This window comes from Perognathus longimembris, chromosome 1, assembly GCF_023159225.1.
Source record: "Perognathus longimembris pacificus isolate PPM17 chromosome 1, ASM2315922v1, whole genome shotgun sequence".
In the NCBI taxonomy this organism is placed as follows: Eukaryota; Metazoa; Chordata; class Mammalia; order Rodentia; family Heteromyidae; genus Perognathus; species Perognathus longimembris.
This window is the reverse complement of record NC_063161.1, coordinates 156,319,303-156,344,410: the sequence shown is the minus strand read 5'-3', so window position 1 is coordinate 156,344,410 and position 25,108 is coordinate 156,319,303. Positions and strand designations below refer to the sequence as shown.

General features: G+C 53.5%; 1 protein-coding gene across 5 annotated transcripts; it reads left to right on the top strand.

Annotated features, from left to right (window-relative positions):
- The first annotated feature begins 9,857 nt into the window (after positions 1 to 9,857).
- On the top strand, positions 9,858 to 24,041 carry St6galnac6 (ST6 N-acetylgalactosaminide alpha-2,6-sialyltransferase 6). Of its 5 annotated transcripts, none has more exons than XM_048343527.1 (7): positions 9,858 to 9,994; positions 10,786 to 10,840; positions 12,240 to 12,330; positions 14,567 to 14,746; positions 17,822 to 18,228; positions 21,639 to 21,746; positions 22,699 to 24,041. In XM_048343527.1, the coding sequence occupies exons 2-7, from the start codon at positions 10,815 to 10,817 to the stop codon at positions 22,910 to 22,912; spliced, it is 1,026 nt and encodes a 341-aa protein (XP_048199484.1). In that variant the 5' UTR covers positions 9,858 to 9,994; positions 10,786 to 10,814; the 3' UTR covers positions 22,913 to 24,041. The 5 variants fall into 5 exon arrangements, with proteins under 5 accessions (XP_048199484.1, XP_048199493.1, XP_048199519.1 ...); XM_048343536.1 differs by having other exon boundaries at positions 22,695 to 24,041; XM_048343562.1 differs by lacking the exon at positions 10,786 to 10,840 and having other exon boundaries at positions 9,870 to 9,994.
- The last annotated feature ends 1,067 nt before the right edge of the window (positions 24,042 to 25,108 follow it).

Sequence of the window (25,108 nt, the reverse complement as noted above, 5' to 3'; positions counted from 1 at the left end):
ACCCTGTGTCAGAGTGGGAAGGAAATGACACCCCTCCTCGCTTTCCTGGCCTGCGGGTTACATTCCAAAGATTTTGCCAGTTAAATTCCCTTTCAACTCTGGTCATTCCCTTTCAACGCTGGACTTGGTTCCTTTATAAGGCAGGAGGGCGGAGGGCCGAGCTGGGGGGAGAGGTGGGTATCAAGATGGGGGGGAGGGGGGCGCCCAGAAGTGGGTAGGATGTGGTAGCTGAGGCCTCGGGCCAGCGCCCGGCCTTTGCTGAGCTTGGGAGTGGGCCAGCAGAGTCTGAGGGCACCCAGGCATGCATGGGGCGGGGGGGGGGGCGACCAGGGCCCCCCCACTTCCACGAGGCCAGCCTTGTCCTGGAGGCCAGGTGGAGAGCAGACAGCACCGTGACTGAACCCGGATGCGGCCAGGCCTGAAAGCTGAGACGACTGTTACCCCTCCTACCTTCACCCAGAACTCAGGAGGCGGAGGAACGGAGCCCTGGTGTCCAGAGCTCAGCCTCAGCCTCGGGGGGCCCTGTGTCATTGTCACTTCAAGCCTGGCACTTGGCTTGATCTTTGCTTGAAACCTCTTTCTTTTTTTTTTTTTTTTTCTACCAAGAGTTATCATATTAGCGTTTCACACTGGGACTTTATGTCTTCTTCTTCCTGGCTTCTCAGGTGGGCCTGCCTGGACGCCGGACATTGGGGCCCCGGCACTGCCCGCCTCAGCCTGGCCCATTCCAGGTGGCCCGGAAGGGGACTCATGAGTGGAGGAGGGAGGGGAGCCTCCCGGTGGGGGAGCAGGCTGGAAGCCAAACCAAACCACATCCGTTGGCCGGACAATGGCCAGTGTCTCTTAAGTATAAGGGTTGGGCAAACGAGTTAGTTGGGTGGCAGCTGAAACAGAGCTAAAGTATGGCCTGATTTTGACTCTACTCCCTGCCAGGCTCTGGCACCCTGGCAGGTAAATGCCATCTATCTCTGTGCCTCAGTTTCTACATCTATAAAGGTATTAGAGTAGTCCTCACCTCACAGGAGTTCAAAGGCATCCGGTTGCCCTGGGGGGCTTGTCAGGTTGGCATTTTTGAAACACCATCAATCAGATGTCAGGGGCTCACACGTGTAATCCTAGCTTCTCGGGAGGTTGAGATCTTCTGAGGATCAAGGTTCAAAGCCAGCCAGGGCAGAAAAAAAAAAAATCCATGGGACTCTTGCCTCTAATTAACCAGCAAACAGCCAAAAGTGGAGCTGTGGCTCAAGTGGTAGAGTGCCAGCCTTGAGCAAAAAAAGCTAAGGGCCCTGAGTACCTGCAAAACAACAAAACAAGGTCCTCCTCATGGAGCCCTCCCCCGTCTCCTAGGGGGGAGGGTAGCACCTGCATTCTACCTTAGTTGTCTCCCTGCTTGGGGCCGCGTTCTGGATGTCTTAAGGCCTAGGTTCTGTGGGTCCTGAGGAATCAGAACTCAGCCCCCTCCTGAGAGGCTGTCTCCCCTTCCTCCTTGCCCTCGGGAAGCCATAGCCCAGCCCTTGGGCCCAGAACACAGAGGCCCCTCTGTCCTAGCCCTGCCTCTGGGTGGGGTGTTTACTGCCGGGTTGGCCAAAAGCACGTCTGTTCCTGGTGAGGTGACTGGAAGGAGACGGACACCAACCACCTCCTCCCCAGGGGTGCGGATGCTCCCCGCTGTCCTGCCTGCCGAAGGCTGTCCCCAGCATGAGGCTGAGGACGCCTCTCCTTGGCCACTGCTGGCCCTGGAGCTGCTGGAAGGTGAGTGTAGGTGGGTGTCAGGAGCCACCCCCATCTCTGTGGAGGAGAGATGCACCTAGGAATGGAACCCTTCTTTAGGTCTCTGTTTTCCTGTCCGTTTCCTGGTTCCGCTGCGGATTCACCCAACGTCCCTCTGAGCCTGGACGGGGAGCCAAGTGAGGACCACAATGCCAAGGTGCCCCAGCCCCCCGAATACGAGGTCCACCTGTGTGCCAGCCCTCGTCCGGGAGGAGGAAGGCACTTCTTGCTTCTGGATAAGCTTGGTGCTGCTGGCCAGTCCAGGCCCCCGCCTGTTGGCCACTGCCCTCTCCCACTGGCTTTTCTGCCAGAGCTGGAAGGCGGGCGTGGGTTCCAGTGGCCGCTGAGCCCCGCTCTGGGGAGTCCAGTTCTCTGGGTCTTGGTCTTAGTCTAGGGTTTATTTTACTTCATTTCTTTTTGTACTCAAGGCCTGGGCTCTCTCCATTCACTTTTCTTTTTTTTTTCCTCTTTTTTCTTTTGCCAGTCCTGGTGCTTGAACTCAGGGCCTGGGCACTGTCCCTGAGCTTCTTTTTGCTCAAGGTTAGCACTCTGCCACTTGAGCCACAGCGCCACTTCCGGATTTTTCTGTATATGTGGTGCTGAGGAATCGAACCCAGGGCTTCACGCATGCTAGGCAAGCACTCTCCCATTAAGCCACATTCCCAGCCCCCTCCCTTAGCTTTTCACTTAAGGTTGAATGCCCAGGACTGGCAAAAATAATAATTACCTTAGCTTTTTGTTTATGTGGTATGGAAGAACCAGACTCATGGCCTCATGCATGCCAGGCAAACACTCTACCACTAAGCCATATTCCCAGCCCCCTTCTGGAGGTTTTCTATTCGTTTGGTTGGTCGGTTAGTTGATTGGAGATAAGAGTCTCACAGACTTTCCTGTCTGGGCTGGCGCGTTGAGTCTCCATCCTCAGATCTCAGCCTTCCGAATAGCGAGGGATACAGGTGCCTGGCTTGGTTCTAGGTTTTTAAGACGAGGGTCTTTTTGACAGCCCAGGCTGGCCTGGAACTGGACTTGCAGCCCAGGCTGGCCAGGTGCCTTGGGCCCCAGGGGGAGAGCTTCAGGTATCCATCTGGCTTTGGCCCAGGGCACCTTCTCACTTTCCTGGGCCTGGGTGCAGCAGAGCTGGAGGCCCCATCTCTTGGGTAATCTTATAGTTTGGCCTGCCTTTCCTCCCTCCCACCCTTGTTTTCTGTTCTGCCCTGGGCCTTACCTGGGTGGGGTCAGGTCGGCTGGAGGCAGAGCCCAAAGGGAAAAGGTGTTCATCCCCCCCCCCAACCCATCCCCTCGTGGCTGGTGCTTTTACACTCAGGGAGCTAGGAAACCCCCCGCCCCCCCAAACAAAAACAAAAACACCCCGCACAATTGTCTACCAGTTGAGCTCCACTTACAGCTTTAGCTGGTGATAAAAGTCTCCGTGAACTTTTCTACTTGGGCTGGCTTTGAATTTTGATATCCATCTTTGCTGGGGGGAGGGGGCAGTACTGGAGCTTGAACTCAGGGCCTCAGGCAGGCTGGGTTTTGCTCACAATTGGTGCTCCACCACTTGACCCACATCTTCAGGCCAGCCTCTTTGCTGGTTAATTGGAGGAGTCTCACACTTTCACCCAGGCTAGCTTTAAGCCTCGAGCCTCCAAAATCTCAGCCTTTTGAGCTGCCACCAAGGACTTGTTTACACACTGAATTTCGCAGTTGAAGCAAAAGTAACAAATCTCCTAATTTGGTAAATTGACTACAAAGTGTTAATAATTTGCCAAATGAGTACAATACAAAGAATGTGGAAGCTTATAAAGCTAAAAGTGAGGGTGATCTCACTCTTGCTCACATCCATCCTGGAATTCCTGCCACTGTTGGGAGTGGAATTGTTGTGCCAAGTCGCAAGACCACCCCCAAGAAGACCACCGAGATTCAGACACTCCGAAATGCAAAAGCAAGGCAAGGCTTTATTTAACGAGCTGCCAACTCGGGCCTCGTCCTACCCACCGACACAGCGGAGGTTAGGAGGAAGCCCCGAGCTGTGATTACACAGGGCTTATAAAGGCAAAGAACAAGGTTACAACAATCAGCTGTGCAAGCAAGATTAGAACACAGGTACAATCTGGTTGGCTCAGGGTTCGATTCTAAAATGGGGTTCACGTGGTGGGGCCTGACTTCAAAGTCTGGCACCTCATTTCCCCCTTTTTCTTTTTGGTACCTTCGGAGCCAATCATGGCTCCATTCTGTCCATTTCAATGGCTTGCATGTCTAGAGGATGATATAGAGGTAAGGCATGGGCCAGTAGGGCTCAATGTAGTAACCAAAGGGCCTGTCACCATTTCTTAAAATAGTCTCTGTACCTCCGTTTTGCATGCCTCTAGTTTATCCTGCCTCATCTTCCCAAAAACAACTCTGGTCCCTTGATTTTAAAGGGGGGCTGATGGGTGAAGATCATCCATCTTCTGTAACTTCTTCAGGCTGACTCAGGGGCGTAGACCTTACCTAGCCAGGAACCTATAACCTTAGTCTCAGTCTAACTTTCTTTTCTTGAGGTGATGGCAAAGCGGCTGAGTTGGGTGCTTGGAGACCTCCCATGTTCCATCACGGTAGTTGTCATCCAGGGCAAAGGGGTCAGCTGGCCTGGCGTAGAAGCAATGAACCCAAGTGGAGATGCCGTCTAGGGTCCCTTCCACCGTGGTTCTAAGGAGTTCAGTCTCCTGGGTAGGATTTCTTTCAGGATCTTCTTAGCCACTACATTCGCAGTCTCATGCTTTGTTGGATAGACTTCAACCCATCCTGAAAAGGTGTCTACAAAAACTAGCAAATATTTGTAATTTCTGTGAAATCTACTTCCCAAAACACGCCTGGCCTATTCCCACAGAGGCGAGCTCCTTTAGTAATCTGTTGATTGGGGGCATTGGCAAGGTGACAGGCCTTTAACAGATCTCAATAAGGACAATCTCAGGTCTACAAGCTTTCTTTACTAAACAGATGTATGAGCTTAAAATTCTCACTGCCAGTCAGGGCTTTGAGTAAATGCGGGGGGTGAGATTTTAATCTATCCTCTCATTTGACAAACTTACCCTTACTAACCACTATCACAGATGACTGGTAAATTCCTGCCCAGTAGACAGACATGGGCATTGGAAAGGCATGCTTACGAACTATTCTTCTAGGACTTCCCGGCTTTAACTTTTGAAAGGCCAACAGTAGTGACTCTAGGATCTGACACCATCTCTGCCATCCAAGCAGTGGCTTACTGCCTCTGGATGCTCCATCACTTTTGTCCCAGGAGGAGTGACTTCCCACTGGACTTAGACTCAGGGCCTGAGCGCTGTCCCTCAGCTCTCCAGCTCAAGGCTAGCACCCTACCACTTTGAGCTCCACACAACTCTGTTCCCAGCACTCTGCTGGCTGATTAGAGACAAGTCTCTCACAGGGAACTTTCTTTGCCCGGGCTGGCTTCGAACTGCAGATTTCAGATCAGTGAGTCTTACAAAAGGCCACTTTACTCCAATTAGAAGCAACAAGGTGGTCCACACAGAAGTAGTTTTTAAGCATGCTCTCTTACCTGGAACTTATTAAGGGCCAGTATTAGATCTTGACAAACTTGTAGGAATCACCTGTGCTTCTCTGTGGGCCTGCTGGAAACTGTTACAAAAAAAACTACAAAGAAGCTAGAATGGCAATTAAACATTTTGGTAGCCATAATTCTCCTTTTCTCACTTTGCGATAATTATTTAGGACAATTTTACTTCCAAATTTCTTATCTAGAAATGTATTCTTGATTTCCAAAGCCTTTTTACTAACCCAACACTTTAGCTTTTATCTGCATTGGAAAAACTGAAGCTCACAGACATTCTGAAACCAGGTGCCGCCCTTTGCCTACAGACTGCTTGTTTCAAAAGAGCCTCTTTTTTTTTTCAGTCCCAGTTACTGCATGGCATGAAGACCTTTGAACTCACATGACAATTTTTCCTTAATGCAAGAATTACAATTAAAAATACTTATCCATTCAGCTTTCCAATATATTAGTGAGAAACATTGGCCCATTTTGCCATTTCTTCCTACATACATAGAGTTAATGAGAGTTTACTTCTATGCCATTAGTTTAATATATATTCTGCTTAAGAAGGCTGGGTGGGGGTCCCCCCAGAGTTCTTTCTGTGGACACACACTCTGAACCATCGCCTGTACATCTTTCCAATGAGCTATGCAGGTTTGACACAAGAGACTGTTAGACTTACAAACAACACAGAGATGACAGCGCAGCATGGTGAGGTCACTCCCTGCCACCTGTGGGTGGCTTGGGCTGGCCCTACGTCCACCCTGTCGGCGGCTGCGGGTCAGGACTTGGACTTGGGGCTGATGCGTCCGTGTCCTGGGCTGTCGGCGCCGTTGGGTTGACTGGGCAGGACCCTCCGGAGCGGAGGGCACAGCTGAAACATTTTCCTCAGAGTCCTCCTCTTGTAGAGTTAACTGGGGTGGGGAGTATGGAGCGGGAAACATTCCTCCTCCGTGCTTCCTCCCTATGTCAAAGCTCCCTCAATTTCCTCAAAGGTGGACCATTCTGACTTGCACAGGGTGATCCCCTTTTCCTTCTTAAGGGCCACACCTTGGTTCTGAGCTATCTCCTTCTCCCTCCAGTGAGCTAGGATCAAGTCTAGGGGGCTAGATGGGGGTCCTCAAGATAATACAAAAGGAGGAAAACACACAGGCCTAAGAAAAGCTACAAGTTGGAGATCTCCCAAGCTGGCCCACAACCTCCTACAAGGGTGCAGAAGGAATGGACCCGAGTTGGCCCACAACCTCCTGCAAGGGTGCAGAAGGAGTGGACCCGAGTTGGCCCACAACCTCCTGCAAGGGTGCAGAAGGAGTGGACCCGAGTACAAGGTGGGCGGGTTGAGTCTCGTTTAGGAGGCCCTCCTGGTCAGTTCCGGCCAAAAACCAAACTGACTCGCGCAAAAGCAAAACAGACAAATTACAGGACAAGACAAATGAACAGCGCTGTTTTCTTACCTTCGGAGTCTGGGATCTCGGGGTCTCTGGGGCCATCCCGGACGAAACCCCAAATGTTGTGCCAAGTCGCAAGACCACCCCCAAGAAGACCACCGAGATTCAGACACTCCGAAATGCAAAAGCAAGGCAAGGCTTTATTTAACGAGCTGCCAACTCGGGCCTCGTCCTACCCACCGACACAGCGGAGGTTAGGAGGGAGCCCCGAGCTGCGATTACACAGGGCTTATAAAGGCAAAGAACAGGGTTACAACAATCAGCTGTGCAAGCAAGATTAGAACACAGGTACAAATCTGATTGGCTCAGGGTTCGATTCTAAAATGGGGTTCACGTGGTGGGGCCTGACTTCAAAGTCTGGCACCTCAGAATCTGCCCCACACTTTTTCAGCACCTTTACAAACATTGTGTCTATTGTATTGTTTTTGTTCCTGGGATCCTTGGGGCTTGAACTCAGGACCTGGGGGCTCTACCACTTGAGCCACAGCTCCATTTTGGCTTTTTTGGTGGTTCATTGGAGATAAGAGCTTCATGGACTTTTCCTGCTCAGGCTGGCTTTGAACCTTGATCCTCAGATCTCAGCCTCCTGAGTAGCTGGGATTACAGGATTGAGCCACTGGTGCCCAGCAATTGTAATTTAAAAAAAAAAATCTTCTGTGATCATTTTCCTAATTTTTGGAAACATATAGTTAGGCCCAAAGGGGAAAAAAAAATCTCAAGTCATATCATTTCAGAACTACTATTAACATGATATGTGGTGACGTGTGTGTGTGTGTGTGTGTGTGTGTGTGTGTGTGTGTATGCCTGTACTAGAGTTTACCCATACTGGGGTTTAAACTTGGCTTCAGGCTCCTAATTAGCTTTTTCACTATAGGCTAATGCTCTACTACTTAAGCCAAATCTCCACTTTGGGCATTTTGGTGGTTAATTGGAGATAAGAATCTCACAGACTTTTCTATCCAGGCTGGTTTGGAACTGTGATCCTCAGAGCTCAGCATCCGGAACAACTAGGATTACCTGTGCCTGGCTATAGGATGAGGTCTTACTTTGTTGCCCAGTCTGACCTTGAACTCGATCCTTCTGCCTCAGCCTTCTGAGTGCTGAGATTACAGGTGTGTGCCACCACGCTTGTAACACTTCAATCTTAATACAAGGACATCTCATTTTCATTATCTTCCTTTTTTTTTTGTGTAGTTAACTGATATACATAATGTCATATTTGTAACTTACAATGTATAAAAATATTATGAACATATTTTTGTCTTTTCTTGGTACTGGGGATCGAACCCAGGATGGTGCACTTGCTAGGCAAGCGCTTTGCCACTGAGCCACATCCCAGCCCCATTATGAACATCTTGAACTCAAGTCCCACCTACAGACCAGACTGTGACTAACTTCATTTCCTCCCCTAGGGAGAGAACTGTGTTCTTGACTTTCATTTTTGTTTAAAAGATTGTCATCCCTGTAATAGGCAAAAGCTATCTTCAGGCTCTGGCTGTAAGAGCTGAGCTACTGCTTGCTTTATGCTTAAATAATGCTGTATCATTTCATTCATCTTCCAACATTTATCTTTTTCATGTCTCTCGCAGTCATCCAAATGACGGTCGCTCATCTATTTCCCCTGCTATATAATACTCTTTAGCAAATGTTGCATAATGTACAAAAATATTCCATTCTCCTATGGCTGGGTGATTTGGCTGGCTCGCTTGTGTTATCTCAAGCAGCGCTGCGGTGGCCTTGGGCGTGGGCATCTGCGAGGATTTCCCCAGGGTATAGGTTCCCAGGAGTGGAATGGAAAAGTTTACTACTTGTTTTTCAAAGTGGTTTTTACAAGAAACAGTTCTTTAAACTTTTCTATATAAGTCTCCTGCAAATGGCCTGGACACCTTTTCCTGGCAGAGCCCATTGACCTACGTACTTTAATTTAATAGTCTACTTTAAAGTACTTGGATGGAGTACATTTGCTCACCCATCCCCCCACCAATGGTTACTGTGTGTGTGTGTGTGTGTGTGTGTGTGTGTGTGTGTTGGTACTAGGGCTTGCATTCAGGGCCTGGGCACTATCTCTTAGCTTTTTCTGCTCAAGGCTGGTGCTCTATCACTTGAGCCACAGCTCCACTTCCAGTATTGTGGTGGTTATCGGAGATACGAGTCTCATGGACCTTTCTGCCTGGCTGGATCTGAACTGTGATCCACAGATTTCAGTCTCCTGGTTAGCTGGCATTACATAGGCGTGAGCCACTGGTGTCTAGTTTTAACAATGGCTACTTCAGTTAATTTTCATTGTCACAAGGATGTGATGAGTACTTAAGTGGTGTGTGTGTGTGTGTGTGTGTGTGTGTGTGTGTGCTGGTACTGGGGTTTAAACTCTGAGCTTTGACCTCGCCCAGCTCCCCCACACATGGAGTTGGTGCTCTACCCCTTGAGCCACAACTCCACTTTCTGCTTTTTGATGAATTGGACATAAGGATCTCACAGACTTCCAAGCCCACGCTGGCTTCATCCGAGACCCTCAGACCTCAGCCGCCTGAGGAGCTAGGATTACAGGTGTGAGCCACCCACCCGGCAACCCTCAAAAATTATTGTTAACCCCCATCCTCTCCAGCTCCCAAAGGCAAACAAGAAGGAAGGTGGGGAGCGAAGCTGCAAAGCGGAATGCTTTGGTCCTGAATCCTTGCATGAACTCTAACTTCGCCGGGGGGGGGGGGGGGGGGAAGGGGGGGTGTCGGTCTTTCCGTTCCCGGGCTCTGGATGGGGAGCCCCTCTATCGGGATGTGCAGAGAGAAACTCCTCAGCGTCCTAGCCCAGAGTTGCTCTGGGACTCAGTTTCCCCATCCAAGGACTCGCTGCTGGTAAGGAGAGTGCGAAGTGGGCCGAACTCGACGCGGCGGCTCGGAAAGGCTGTGGTTAGAGTCGGGCTGTGCGGATGGGGTGACTGGGGGCGCCCCGGGGCCCGCAGGACGGGGCGGGGCCGCCCAGGCTCCTCGCCCCGCCCCAGGCCCCGCCCCTCCCCCAGGCCCCGCCCCTCCCCCAGGCCCCGCCCCTCCCCCAGGCCCCGCCCCCTTCCCCGGCCGGGCCTGGGCGGCGCGCGGCGCTAGGACCCCGCGGGCCCGGGCGGCTGCGGGCCTGGGCGGCCGGAGCGGCGGGGACCCCGGCTCTCGGCTCCCGGCGCCATGTGAGGGGGCTCGGGGGGCCGCGGGGGGCCCGGCGCTCCCCGGCGGAGGTGAGCGGGGCCGGGGGTGGGGGGGCCGCTCGGGGACGGGCCGCGGAGGCTGGCGGGGCGGGGGGGGGGGCCCTGCCTGCGCTCGGGGAAATCGGGGCCGCTGGGGATGCGATGGACGTGGGGCTCCGCGGCCCCCCCCCCGCTCCCCCCACTCATCCACCCCCGGGCAGCCGCACCCCGAGATCTGGGGCTTCGCCGGGCCTCCGGCCGCCCACTCTCTCTGGGGGAGAGCTCAGCGCCGCCCTCTTCCCTTGCGGGCTGGGGTTGGGGTTCCGGCACCCCGGGATGCGGACTTGGGGCGCAGGGTGGGGCCTCCCGCCCGGGCACGGTGGGGGCATCCCGGCCCCGCCCTTGCCCCCCGGGGGGCCCCCCCCTTCCAGTGTACCCCCTGATGCCAGGCCCGGGGCTGGGTGCGCGCCCGGCACCGCCGCCTCCCCCCCCCCCCCCGGGCCCTGCTCCCGCCTGGGCTTCTCCCGGGGAGACCCCATCAGGCCCCATCCTGTAACCCAGGCACCCCCCCCCCCCAAGCCGGCTCGGGCTGCTGCGAGGCCCTGGGCGCCCTCCCTCCCTCCGATCGGAGCCTCAGTCTCCCCATCTGTGGAGTGGAGAGTGAGTCTCAGCGCGCCCAGGGCCCGGGGCCGGGCGAGGCGGTGTCTGTCTGTGTGTGTTTGGGGGGGGTGGGGGGGTTCCCACTCGCAGTCCCAGGGAGACACGGGCCTGGAGCAGCAGTGATGTGAACCCTTCCCAGTAACCTTGCATTGCCCCCCCACTCTTGTCACCCCGTTCCACAGATGAGGAAGCGGAGGCTCAGAGAGGTCGCATGGCTTGCTCGAGGCCCCCCAGCCAGTAAGTTGGCACTGGCGCCTGACCTGACTTGCTGTCACTTTACCATGGCCTCCGAGCGGGCCCCGTAGCCGGGCTGACCGGGGGGTGGGGGTGGGTGGGGGGCGTCGCGGTCCTGGCTCAGGGCCCTGCTAGGGGCAAAGGTGGGAAAGTGGGGCGTGGGCTGGGGGCCCCCCCGGGGTGGTCCCGGAGAAGGAAGCTCGGGCCCGGAGCCAGGGCCTTGAATAGCCAAGGCCGCGGGGCTGATGGGACGAGCGCTGCTCCTCCTTCCTGAGATGCCTCAGTTTCCCGACCAGTGTGGGGGAGGAGCTTGGGGTTGGTTCCCCCCCGTCCCCCACCCCGGGGGCTGGATTGGGGTGGGGCGCTAGGGAGGGGCGAGGCCAGGATCTGGCCAATCAGAGGCAGGATGTGTGGAGCTCGGCCTGAGGTTCCCTGGCTATTCCCGGTGGCAGTGGGAGTAAACAGCCTCTAGGTCAGGGGGCGGAGATAGTGGCCCGAGTGGGAGGGACACCCCCCCCCCCTTGCAGGAGAGGGCACAGAGCCGGGGAGCCCTCTCCACAGGCAGGGTTTTCTCCCACTCCTCTGGCTGGCCTGGGGGAGGTGGACCCGAAGCTAGTTCCTGTGCCAGGTTTACAGGTGGGGAAATTCAAGCGTGGAGAAGGCCGGGGGGGGGGGGGGGGGGAGAAGGAGGGTGGAGTTGAGAGGGGAGGGGGTGGTGGAAGGCTAGGCAGAGCCTGGTTTCCCTAGGCCCCGGCTGGGGCAGGGAGGAAAGCTGGCCCAGACTGTGACTACAGCCTTGGACCCCGAGGAGTGGGAAGTGATAGCGTCTCCAGAGCGGAGGCTCTGCCCTGGACCCCAGGATCTCACTTGCTACTGCCCGAATTCTTTGATCTCTGCGGACCTTCCCCCTGTTCCTGCAGCTGTGGTGGCGGTCGATAGTCCAGGTGCATCTGTGTGGATGTACCTCCAGGAGCTCCTCCCGGGCTGGGGGAGGGTGCAGGAAATTCCTGGTCCACCCCTGAGGCTTGAAGAATGAGTGGGAGTCGGGGTGCTGGAGGGAGAGTCAGTCCCACTGGCCGGCCTCAGACAGAAGGGAATCAGCAGAGGAGTTTGGAGGCCTGCTGGGGGGGGAATGTTGAGGATGGATCAGAGCTGGGTGCGAATGGTGCTCCTTGCCATTAGTATTCAGGAAGTAGATAAGGAACAAGACAGGGTTCTACCTTCACCAGCTCGGCCCACTTCCTTCTCTTTCTGGGCCTCGGGGTCTCTGTGAATTGGACACAACTCTGAGCCTTAAAGTTGTGGGCTTGTAGGAGAGATGTCTAGGTAGAGAGGGTGAGGCCTTTGACCGGCTGGACCCAGAGAGGGTACCCAGGCCATAATCCTTTCTGGTGGCTTGCAGGTGTGACCCCACATCCCTGCCCCCCGGGCCACCTGCAGGACACTGGCCCCTCCCCCTCAGCAGACGCCGGAGAGAGATGAGTAGCAACAAAGTAAGTCCCCTTCCTTTCTTATCCCCAGTCTGAGCCTCTCACTTCCCTCTGTGAAGGAGATGACTCTAACGCACCCGCACCCGCACCCGAGAGCCGATGGCCTGGGAGGCATTCCCGTTCGAGTCCTGCTGTGGCCACCGACCGATCTGCGGAGGGGCTTTGGGAAGTGCCTGCCTCTTCCGTGTCCATCTGTGGGTCAGGCGGTGGCTAGGAGGGCTGCACTGGAGTGGGGGGTTGGCAAGCTGGAGGCGAGCGGAGGCTTGGGGAGGGGCAATGTGAACATCACTCGGATGGTGTCGGGATTCGCCGGCATTTATGTATTCATGCTTTCCTGAGCACCTACTATGCGCCAGGCCTTGCACCACCCTTCCCATGATAGCCTTTGGCAGAGGGTGAGGTCTGGAGGTGGGGTAGGGTATGATAGCCTAGGGTTCACAGGACTTTAGAGGTCAATTATAACTGGAACTTGGAGTAATAAAGGATTGAAACTAAGAAATATAGATGTCACTGACAGGGTGATTTGACTTTTTTCTTGTATGTGGGCTTGAACTCAGGGCCTGGGCGCTGTCCCTGAGCTGTTTTGCGCACAGCTAGCACCTTACCATTTGAGCCACAGCCCCACTTCCAGCTTTATTTAGTGATTAATTGGAGATAAGAATCTCAATGGACTTTCCTGCCTAGGCTGGCTTCGAACCTCAGTCCTTCGATCTCAGCCTCCCGAGTAGTTAGGATTACAGGTGTGAGCCACCTGGCACGGATCATTTTCGACTCTTTAATAGTGTAAAAGTGACATGCAGCCCATAGGAACCATACTTTGAAGTTTGCTCTTTCCCCTGACGAGCTGGGCAGGGCACTGAATCACAGCTAGCAGGAAGCCCCGTGGTGTTCAGAGAGCAGCCCTGTGCGGCGCTCGCACTAATAAATGTGTCTTCTTATTTCTCATATTGTCCACTCTGGATGCATCTATCAGGATGTAAGCAGCACGTATAAAGAGGCGTGCCACCACCCCACGGGCTGGGAGCCAGGCCCTGATGGAGCCCCGCTACCGGAGTGGGCCTTGGGGATGGGGTGGGGATTGCAGCAGGTGCCAGAGGTGCTCCCGGCCTGCCTGGCTGCTCAGAGCCACAAGTCAGCACTGGGGAAGAAGCCTGCATGCGAGAAGCTGGGTGGGGGGAGGGGGGCGGCCGGCAGGAACCTCCCTCACAAGCCCACCAGCACTCAGACCCAAGTACAGGGTCCCCTGCACCCCCTACTGGCCTTTCCACAGAGCAGGCAGACAGAAGGACTTGGAGCTCATCTCCATGGGGCACTGGTTCTAGAATCTCCTGAGGATACAAAATCCAGGGACACTCCAGTCCCTTAGATAAAATAACGTAGAATTTCTAGTGGACTTTGAAGCATCTCTAGATTGCTAATAATACCCCATCCGGTGTATATGCCACATGAATTGTTACACTGTATTATTTAGGGGAATAATGACAAGAAAAGAAAAACCTGTACGTGTTCAGTAAAGATACAACCATCAGAGGCATAACTACTTTTCGGCGTGTCTGTGTGCTGGGTCTTGAGTCTTCCTTTCTTGCTCAGCTTTTTCACTCATGGCCATTTGAGCCATACCTCCAGGTATGGCTTTTTTGCAGGTTAATCTGTCATATGAGTTTCTCAGATTGGTGTCTCCCCCCCACCCCCCACCCCACCCCGCTTTCAAATGCAGTCTTCCTCTCAGCCTCCCAAATAGCCGGGGTCATAGGCATGAGCTACTGGAGCCTGGCTCACTACATTTTGATTCACGGTTGGATCTGTGGAGTGGGACCTTTGGGTGTGGGAAAGCTGACGACGTAAGGATAACTGACGGAGACTGGTTTGGAGAAGGCGCAGGCCCCCTTACTTGGTACCCCCGCCTGTCTCTAAACACCCTGCCAGCTGTACATGGAGGGAATCCTGTCCCTCCGCCCAGCGCATTCAAGCCAGCCCGCCCCAAGGACCTCTCTACTGCAGGCTTGGGGTTCTGGGGTGCCCGGCTGACCCCGCCCCAGTCCTCGGGGATCCGGTCCGAGGGGTAACAGATTGTGGGTGCTCTGTCTGACAGGGAGCTCCGGTTGCTGGAGGCGTTGGCGGCCTGCGTGCTGTGGTGTGAAAAGCTGGCGTGAGCCCAAGGCAATGGCGGGCAGCAAGGAGCTGAGATGCCGAGCCTGCCGGCCGCCCGGGCCCTCAACAGCCTCTTTCCTCTCTCCAGGAGCAGCGGTCAGCGGTGTTCGTGATCCTCTTTGCCCTCATCACCATCCTCATCCTCTACAGCTCCAACAGTGCCAATGAGGTCTTCCACTACGGCTCCCTACGGGGCCGCACGCGTCGGCCCGTCAACCTCAAGAAGTGGAGCTACGCCCATGGTTACATCCCCCTTCTTGGCAACAAGGTAGAACGATGGGCCGGATGGACTGGCTGCTCGCGGCTCCTCCCACCACACATCAGTGGTGCTCTCCTGCCTCTCCCTCCTAAACCACCGGAGCCCTGGGGCCCAGGCCCTGGCCCTGCTCCTTTAGTCCCCTGCTTTCTCTCTCTCTCTCTCTCTCTCTCTCTCTCTAGTGCTGGTACTAGGAGTTGAACTCATGCTCTGGGCACTAGCCTTTCGCTTGTTCATTTAAGGATGACACTCTACTACACATCCACTCGCAGCTCTTTTCTTTCTTTGGTATTGGGGATTGAACCCAGGATGTTGCACTTGCTAGGCAAGCGCTTTCGCTTTGCCACTGACCTACATCCCAGCCCCGCCCCCCCCCGCCCCGCCCCGCCCTCCGCTGCCCCTTTTTTTTTAAATGCAGGTCCTGGGGCTTGGACTCAGGGCCCCAGAACTCTCTCTCCCTAAGCTTCTTTTGCTCAAGGTTAGCGCTCTACCATTTGAGCCACAGCTCCACTTCTGGCTCTTTCTGTGATTAATTGGAAATAAGAGTCTCACCGACTTTCCCCGCCCTGGCTGGCCTTGAACCATGATCCTCAGATCTCACCGGCTAAGATTACAGGTATGAGCCCCTGAGCTTTTATCTGCTCAAGGCTGGTGCTCTACCACTCGGGCACTTCCCCCCCATCCAGAGCTCCACTTTTGGGGGTTTTTTTTGGTGGCGATAAGAGTCTCACAGACTTTCCTGCCCGAGCTTTGAGCCGTGATTCTCAGGTCTCAGTTTCCTGAGTATTTAGGATTGCAGAGGTCTGAGCTATGGGCACCTGACACTTCTTGCTTCTTTGGTGGTCAGTTGGAGACGAGAGTGTCACAGACGTTGCTGCTCTGGCTGACTTTGAACCACGATCCTCAGGGCTCAGCCTCCTCAGTAGCTAGGATGACAGGCGTGAGCCGCCGGTGCCTCATTCACCTCTTCCTTCTTGAAGAAAGTGATGAGCCATAGGAGTCAAGGCCCCATCCTCTGTGACTATAGCCCCTTGCATGCTGTGTGACCTTGGAGAAGTGCCCAGCCCCCTCTCACTAGTCTCTGATTCCTCAATTTCTCTCTGTGTGTGTGTGTGTGTGTGTGTGTGTGTGTGTGTGTGTATGTGTGTACCAGTACTGGGATTTGAACTCAGGGCCTGGGCACTGTCCCTTAGGTTTTTTTTTTTTTTTTTTTGCTCAAAGATGGTGGTCTTCTGCTTGAGACACATCTCTGTTGCGGCTTTTTCCTGGTTAACTGAAGATAACTCTCACGGTCATTCTGCCTGGGCCGGGTTTTGAACCCTCAGTTCTCAGATCTCAGCCTCCTGAGTAGCTAGGATTACAGGTGCGAGCCACAAGTGCTCCATTTGGGCCTCAGTTCTCTAAGGTTTTGTGTTTGTTTTTTTTTAGTTTTGCTTGATCCGAAACCGGTACCTGGACTTGCTGTCTGAGCCTTGCTCTCAGCCCTTGGCTGGCTCTTCACAAGGTCTTCCTTTCAGGGCTAATATTCTGTCATCTGCCAAGTCATGGTCCCTTTGAGATGTGCCTCTGGATTTCACGGGGTCTCTGTGGAGTCTGCCTAGACTTGAGAGCAGGGCACTGGGATCCTGGACAACCCAAAAGCAGAAATAATATTGGCTTTTTTTTAAGTGTCAGGCTCTGTGATCATGAGTAACTCTCGGGCAGATCCTGTGAGCTCAGCATTATTGTCATCCTTGAAGAGCTGGGGTAACAAAGGTTCAGAGAGGTAAAGTCACTTGTCCAAGGGCACACAGCTTGTGAGGGGGAGCCAAAGTACTTCGCCCACTCCTGCTGGCTCCTTGCTCATTGAGTGTTAGGATCTAGCACTGTCTCCTCTGTCTTCCTGAATTGAGTAGCTGTTATATTTCTGGAGTTCTCTCTGTAGTAGCTCTCTCCTCTCCTTCACTGAATTTTCTCTAGGTGGTGCACTGGGAAGAGGCCCATTAGCAGGTGTTTGGAGAGGGACTGGCAGCTGATGGAGTCTTTCTGTATCCTAAGAACCCAAGGAACAGGAAAAGGAGAGAGGAGAGAGAAAGCGGGGACTGGGGCGTGGTGGGGTGGAGAGGCAGGAGATGAGCCCGGTTTGTAGCTGCTTCCAGCACGGTGGGAGGAGAACCGAAGCACCTGAGAACCGGGGAGCCTCGGCGATGGGACTCGGTGCACAGAACAGGCCGTGCTCTTAGAGGAAGCGCTTCCGGTGGAGATGGGGAACCAGCCACGAGAGGCATTCGCAGCTGGTGCTCACGCTGGAAATCTGTGTCATACTGTCGTGGGTTCAAATCCAGGTCCTGCACTCCAGTGGAGAATGTCCAGTTCTCTGGATTGTCAACTTGGCCTCCCCTTCGCCCCCTTTTGGTTTCCAAGGCACCATCTAAATTCCCACGTTGGTCTGTTTTTCCTATTTTCTCTTCCTGGAATATTCTCCACCTTTTAGGTCTCTACCCAGAGAGGCCTCCTGGATGGCCATTTTAAAGGAGCTTTCATTCTAGTTCCTCCTGATCACCTGCCATTAGGCTGCTTTTTCCCTAAGCCTATATTCCATTACACTAACTGTCTGGCTCTTTTTGTTTTGGTGCTGGTACTGGGGCTTGAACTCAGGGCCTCATGTTCTCTCCTAGCTGTTTTTGCTCAGTACTCTGTTCCCTACTACTTGGCCATTAGCCAAGCTGGTTATAAATATTGGTAAACGTTGAATGAATGACTTGCTCCTGGCTATGGAGGTACGGAGATAGAGAGCTCAAGTCTACAAGACTGGTGGTGATACTGTTGATTTTCTTTCTTTCTTTTCTTTTTCTTTTTTTGCCAGTCCAGGGCCTGAGCGCTGTTCCTGAGCCTCTCTGTGCTCAAGGTTAGCTCTCCACCACTTGAGCCACAGCACCACTTCCGCCTTTTCTGAGTAGTTTATTGGAGATATGAGTCTCATGGGGGCTTTCCTGCCTGGGCTGGCTTCAGACCGTGATCCTCAGATCTCAGCCTCCTGGGTAGCTAGGATGACAGACGTGAGCCACCGGCGCCTGGCTGATACTGTTCATTTCCCTTTCTCTGCAGACGCTGCCCTCCCGGTGCCACCAGTGTGTGATTGTCACCAGCTCCAGCCACCTTCTGGGCACCAAACTGGGCCCGGAGATTGAGCGGGCTGAGTGCACCATTCGCATGAATGATGCACCCACCACGGGCTACTCCGCCGACGTAGGCAACAAAACCACCTTCCGCGTGGTGGCTCATTCCAGTGTGTTCCGGGTGCTGCGAAGGCCCCAGGAGTTTGTCAACCGGACCCCGGAAACTGTCTTCATCTTTTGGGGTCCCCCAAGCAAGATGCAGAAGCCCCAAGGCAGCCTCGTGCGTGTCATCCAGAGGGCAGGCCTGGCATTCCCCAACATGGAGGCTTACGCCGTCTCTCCCAACCGCATGCAACAGTTTGACGACCTCTTCCGGGGTGAGACGGGCAAGGACAGGTACCGGCCTCACGCCTGCCCCCTCCCTCTCAGACCCTGCCTTAGGGCCTGTTGCTCCCAGCATGCACTGCTCGGCGGGGGGGGGGGAGGGTCTAGTCACTTCTTGTCACATTCTAGTCAGTTTTCCTAGGAAAGCTCTCTTTATGTCCAGCTGTTTAACAGAGTCATCTCCCCTGTGCTATGCATGACTTCATCTTCCCTAGGCTTTCTCCCAGCATGCACCGCTCTGAGGGAACAAGGGCTCCCAGCATGCTCTGCTCACACAGCGTCTCCTAGCAACTTTCTAGGAGGGCTTCCCATAGGGTCGCATTTTATGTAAAACTAGACTCTTCCCAGCATGCCTTGCTTTAAGCAGAGGTACTCCCAGCGTGCTGTGTTGTAAAGGTCCATCATCCCAGCATGCCCTCCTCTGACTAATTGCCCTAGAAAACTTAGATTAGCATGCTCCAATATAAGTATAATGTGAGCCCATATGTAATTTAAAATTCATAGTAACCACATTAAAAAAAGTTCTTTTAAAAAATGTACACTTAGGGCTGGGAATGTGGCTTAGTGGTAGAGCGCTTGCCCGGCATGCATGAAGCCCTGGGTTCCCTTCCTCAGCACCACAGAAACAAAGCTGGAAGCACTAGCCTTGAGTTGAATCATTCAGGGACAGTGCCCAGGCCCAGAGCCCCACAACTGACACACACACAAAAGGTACACCTTATTATATTTCATTTGACACAATATGTTCTACATATATATATATATATATGCATATCTTTTTAAAATTAAATTTTTTTTTTGCCAGTCCTGGGGCTTGAACTCAGGGCCTGGGCACTGTCCCTGGCTTCTTTTTGCTCAAGGCTAGCACTCTACCACTTGAGCCACAGCGCCCCTTCTGGCTTTTTCAGTTTATGTGGTACTGAGGAATCGAACCCAGAGCTTCATGCATGCTAGGCAAGCACTCTACCACTAAGCCACATTCCCAGCCCATTTTTATTTTTTAAATGATGGAAATCTTTTGGTAGTATAGAATTTGAACCCGGGGTCTTGTGCTACATTGTAAGTCAAGTATTCTACCACGTTAGCCATGCCTCTGACCCCAAAAATCAGTTGATTTCTGTTGACCTTGTATCTGCCTAGCTGATAGGTTTTTAAGATTTTTTTTTTTTTTTTGCTGGTCCTGGGGCTTGAACTCAGGGCCTGGGCACTGTCCCTGAGCCTCTCTATGCTCAAGGCTAGCACTCTACCATTTGAGCCACAGCGCCACTTCTGGCTTTTTCTGTGTATGTGGTACTGAGGAATCGAACCAGGGCTTCATGCATGCCAGGCAAGTACTCTACCACTAAGCCACATTCCCAGTCCCTGAAAAGTTTTTAATCATGCTGAATGCAAATAAGGACAATTTTATTTCTTCCTTCCTTCCTTTCTTTTTTTTTTTTTTTGCCCTATTTCTGTGGTGAAGATTTTCAGTACACTGTCCAAGTTGTATTAGAAGTGGTAAGTGAGGACTTCCTGCCTTGGTCCTAATCTCACAGGGAAAGCGTTCTGTCTTTCATTATTGAAAATGTTATCTGCAGGGTTTCAGTGGCTACCCTTCATCAGAAAGGTGCTCAGGAAGTTCTGCTGGTTTGCTGAGAATTTTTTCCACTTAAGCCACACTCTAATATATGGATTTTTATGAAGTTGACTTCATCTAAGTTGTTAAATTCATATACACAAGTTGTTTGTGGAATTTCCTTTTCCCTTTATCCTCTTCTCTCTCTTTCTTCCTTCTTTTTTTTTTTTCGGTGCTGGTCCTGGTGCTTGAACTCAGGGCTTGGACGCTGTCCCTGAACTTGTTGCTCATGGCTAATGCTCTACCACTTGAGCCACAGCTCCACTTATGGCTTTTTTTGGTAGTTAATTGGAGATACGAGTCTCACCGTCTTTACCTCTCAGGCTGGCCTTGAACTGCTATCTTCATTTTTTTTTTTTTTTTTTTGGCCAGTCCTGGGGCTTGGACTCAGGGCCTGAGCACTGTCCCTGGCTTCTTTTTACTCAAGGCTAGCACTCTGCCACTTGAGCCACAGTGCCACTTCTGACCATTTTCTATATATATGGTGCTGGGGAATTGAACCCAGGGCCTCATGTATACGGGGCAAGCACTCTTGCCACTAGGCCATATCCCCAGCCCTGAACTGCTATCTTCAGATCTCTGCCTCCTGAGTAGCTAGGATTACAGGCATGAGCCACTAGGGCCTGGCATTCCCTTTTCTCTTTCTTTTTTCTTCCTTTAGTGATGGCACTGGTGTTGAACTCAGGGCCTCCTGGTCAACTTGGCTTTTTCACATTAGTCTGGCATTGTGCCACTTGAGCCATAGCTCTACTTCATTTTTTGCAGGTTAATTGGAGATTAGAGTCTCTAATTTGTCTACCCAGACTGGCTCTGAACCTCGATTCTCATATCTCAGCCTCTTGAGTAGTAGGATTACAAGTATTGAGCTACCAGTCCCTGGCAGAATTTTGTTTTTCCTTCCTGTATGGGGCAAGGTGGGGGGCTTAAACTCAGGACCTGGACACCGTCCCTTAGCTTTTTTCATTCAAGGCTGAGCTCTACCACTGGAGCCACAGCTTTACTTTTGGCTTTTTGCTCATTAATGGAAGATAAGAGTCGCTTCGATTTATTTTCCCAGGCTGTCTTCAAACATTGATCCTGAGAGCTCAGCCTCCTGAGTAGCACAGGCGTGAGCCACTGACCCCTGGCTCCGAATTTTCTCATCTGTTATTTCCCTATGGGGAGTCATTGTCCTCTTTCGTTCCCAGTATTGATTAGTCTCTCTCTTTCGTCAGTTTTGCTGACAAAGAACATCCCACTGCGTAAGAGTAAAACATTTTCAGAAACACATGTAATCAACCTAAAACATCCGTGACATTCTACACGGTGTTTCCCATACTTGTGTAACGGACGCACACGTCGAGGGCTCTGTGGCCGTCACGTTACATCCGTAGCAAGGCAGGTTCTTGGCTGCTGTCTTACAGCTTGCTCTGCACTGTGGTCCCCCCGGCATGGCCTTCTCTGATCAGTCTCCCCTTAGGAGTTTGCTTCAAGCTCAGGCAAAGCTGCTCTTAGCTTGCTCTGTGGTCACAGCCCCTCCTAGCCAGCCCGGCTGTGATCATGACCTTATGCCCAGCATGCCCGGCTTCTTGTTCCCTCAAAGGAGCCCTCTCCCTGCCCCTCCTCTTTCTGGAAAGCACCCTGCCACATGCATGCTCCCACAGGGCAACTAGACTGGAAGTCACAACTGGGGGCAGGGTCCTGAAGGGTGGTTAGGAAATGTCTGGGAAACTCTGGGTGGCTTGGCCATTTTTCCATGCCTGTTCCTCCCCCATGGTCCCCGCATCTCCCTCCATCATGACCCCTTCTGCCCCCCCCCTCCCCCCAGGGAGAAGTCCCATTCGTGGTTGAGCACAGGCTGGTTTACCTTGGGGATTGCAGTGGAGTTGTGTGATCATGTGCACGTCTATGGCATGGTTCCCCCCGAGTACTGCAGGTGAGCCTTCCCCGCCTGGGTTCTCTGGGGAAAGTGCCCCCAGTTGCTGGCTACAGCATGAATCTGAGGGATCGGGGTGTCTTGGCTAGGGTGTATTCAAGGGTCTCTATAATGGGGTGTCCATGCTGTTCTACAGAGAGGTGGACTCTGTGAGCTGCCTTAAGGGCTCTATCCCAAGCTCAGCCTGCTTCGTTTATTAACAGTTGTTATTTTAGCTTGGCTTATGGCCTATCATCCTAGCAACTCAGGAGGCTGAGCTCGGAGAATTGCAGTTCGAAGCCAGCCCGAGGGGAGAGCCCCTGAGACTCTTATCTTCAGTAAAACTACCCAAAACGTGGAAGTGGAGCTGTGGCTTGAGTGGTAGAGTACTAGCCTTGGGCAAAAGAAGATAGGTACCCGGTGCCTTGGCCCTGAGTTCATGCCCCAGGACCAGCACAAAAACAAAAGAAAAACAAAACAAGCCCTAGTATCAGCATGCACGCGCGCACACACACTCAAAAACAAATTTTGTTTTCTATATCCCAGCTTGAACTTTAAGGATTTCCCCTCTCGCTCGGCTTCTGTTTTCACTCAAGGCTGGCACTTTACGCCTGGCTTTTCCCTGAATGATTGGAGATGAGAGTCTCACAGATATTTCTTCCCAGGGCTGGCTTCAAACTATGACCCTCAGATCTCAGCCCCCTGAGTAGCTAGGATGACAGGCGTAAGACACTGGCACCAGCCAAAACAACTGCTTAAATTAAAACCACCAAGTTTACATAGTCCCGAACCCCGTCCATTCTCTACCCATTTTCTAGGTGGCTCAGGGAGAGCAAGGGATTTCCTTCACTGAGACCCTGTGGCGGGTGAGGGGCTAGAAGGGGTGAGGGGCTAGAAGGGCTGGGACCCCCCCTCCCCCGGTGCTCACCCTTGACCTGACCCCCGCCCCCCCCATCTGCTGTGCCCCAGCCAGCGGCCCCGCCTGCAGCGCATACCCTACCACTACTACGAGCCCAAGGGGCCGGATGAGTGTGTCACCTACATCCAGAACGAACACAGCCGCAAGGGCAACCACCACCGCTTCATCACCGAGAAGAGGGTCTTCTCATCCTGGGCGCAGCTGTATGGCATCACCTTCTCTCACCCCTCCTGGACCTAGGCTGTCCTGCCTGGGGGGAACCTCATGAGGGACTGGGGAGCGGCTCGGGAGACCCAGTTCAGAACACCAATCAAGGCGAGCGTACCTCTTAGCCAATCAGGGCCTTGATGAAGGTGTATCTTCCAGCCAATCAGGGCCTGTTGGGGGGGTCGGGGAGAGTGCATCCTCCAGCGAAATCCTCCAATCTGGGCGTTATCTCTTGGCCAATCAGGGAATTGGGATTCTTTGTGGTTAATCAGGGGTATCAGGAAGGCTTTCTTGTCCAGTCAGGGTCTGAGTAGAGTCAATCAGGGTATAGGGGGTCTTTCTGAGTCAATTTGAGGCTAAGGATTTTTCCTTTCCCATGAGGCCTTGGTTCAGAGCCCCAGGAATGGACCCCAGATCACTCCTTTACTTAGCTGGGATAATGGGGTCCTCTATCCCAAGGAGCTGGGAACTTGGTGTCGCCCCCTCAATTCCAGACATCAAAGAAAACGGAGGGGAGAGGAGGTAGGAGCTATCTGAGGCCCGGCCAGAGAACTTGTGGAAATGGTGGCAGGCCCAAGCAGTAGAGGCCCTGACGCCAGGTGTTGGCTTCTCCCTAAGTGACCTTGGACAAGCCCCTCCCCAGGCTCACAGCGGGGGTCAGATGTGAAGTCTGAGACTCTCCCCCCCCCCCCCAACCACTGACCACCCTGTCCTAAAACTGTACCCAACCACCACCCTTTGCTAGGAAGCTCAGCTCTGTGGGGAGAGGCTAAGAAGGCCCCTCCTCATTTCCTTCGGGAAGACTTTTGGGCATTTTCTTTTGCACCAACTCCCCAAGGTTGGGAGACAGGCTGGAAATGGGAAAAAGGGGAAAAAACCTTAGGGGCCGCTTTTTGTTAACCTCTGCTCAGCTGCCATTTCCTTGGCTCTTAAAGGGCCAGTACTCCTTTTCTGCAGGAGGCGTCTGCTGCCGAGCAAGTCTCTTCAGCCTCTGGGGTAGACAGAGGAGGGGTGTCAGCCACACTGGGGTGCCAGGCAGTCTTGGGGAGATGCTGGGCCTGGGTGGAGGCTGTGGAGTGGTAGGGCTGGAGGTGGAGTCTTGACACGGGCGGGAGGGGAGGAGGGCGGCGCCAGCCCTCGCTCGACATGGTTTTGTAATGGTTTATACAGGAATAAACACACCTAATGAAGTTCCAGCCTTGTGTCATATGTGTGGGGCGAAGCTTTAGCCCTCCATCTCAGATTGGGGAAGGGAGGGCGCTGAAGCTTTTCAACTTACTGGTGAGTCTCCACACGAAGTCTCCTGACAACTCTGGGACCCGGCACTTCCTGGCTTCCCTTTCCCCTGCCCCCCCCCCTCCATCTGTGTGACCTTGGGTAAGTCACTTTATCTCAGAATTCCAAGGACAAAACAAGATGGGTCGCCCTGGAGTCTGGGAAGAGGTTGGAGGATGCCCTTAGGGGACAGCTTGGGGGGGTTGGGGAGGGGAGGGAGAAAGGATCGGGCAGCCTGGATCTTGGGGATGAGCAAGGAATCCAGTGGCTCCAGGTCAGACAGAGCCGAAAGTCAGCTCTGGGGCCTGGTAGCCAGAGGGCAGGGAGATTTTCTGCCAGAGCCAAACAACAGGGGAGTCTGGCCAGGGTGTGGTAAGTGGTGGCAGCTCATATTGCTGCCAACCTCTTCGCACGAGGGCTGTGTGCTGTCGGCTGGCAGGGGACAAGGGGTCCCGGGCTCGGGAGATTACAACCTGTTTAGGCAGATAAGATGTCCTTGCGAAGGAAGCCGAACAAAGGGTGACTTTGTGAGACACGCGTAGGCCGCAGGCTGGGGTCTCCCTGGGGCTGCTAGGGACAAGAAAGAGAGCTATCCCTGGGCTCCAGGCCAGCCGGGATCACGGGCCACCAGGGCTGAAGCACAAGAAGGGCCTCTTGCTTTTGTCTTCCATTTGCAAGGTGCTCTTCTAGGCGACACCTTCTTACAAAGGGGAGTTGGGTTGCCGGTGGCTCAGGCCTCTCAGGAGGCTGAGATCTGAAGGTCATGGGTCAAAGCCAGCTCAGGCTGTAAAGTCCCTGGGAGACTCTTATCTCCAATTAACCAACCCAAACCCCACCACCCCCCAGAAGCGGTGCTGCGGCTCAAAGTGATAGAGCACTAGCCGTAAGCCAAAGATCTTGAGCACGGCGCCTAGGCCCTGAGTTCAAGCCCCATGTCTGACAAATAAATAAGTAAAGGCAGGGGGCTGGGAGGGACTGTCAC

Bases quoted from the DNA above. Each gene is read 5' to 3' on its own strand.
- St6galnac6 (XM_048343527.1), top strand. From the start codon at position 10,815: ATGGCTTGCTCGAGGCCCCCCAGCCA. The intron at 12,331-14,566 runs GTAAGTCCCCTT...TCCTCTCTCCAG, and splicing joins GAGAGATGAGTAGCAACAAA to GAGCAGCGGTCAGCGGTGTT. The intron at 14,747-17,821 runs GTAGAACGATGG...CTTTCTCTGCAG, and splicing joins TCCCCCTTCTTGGCAACAAG to ACGCTGCCCTCCCGGTGCCA.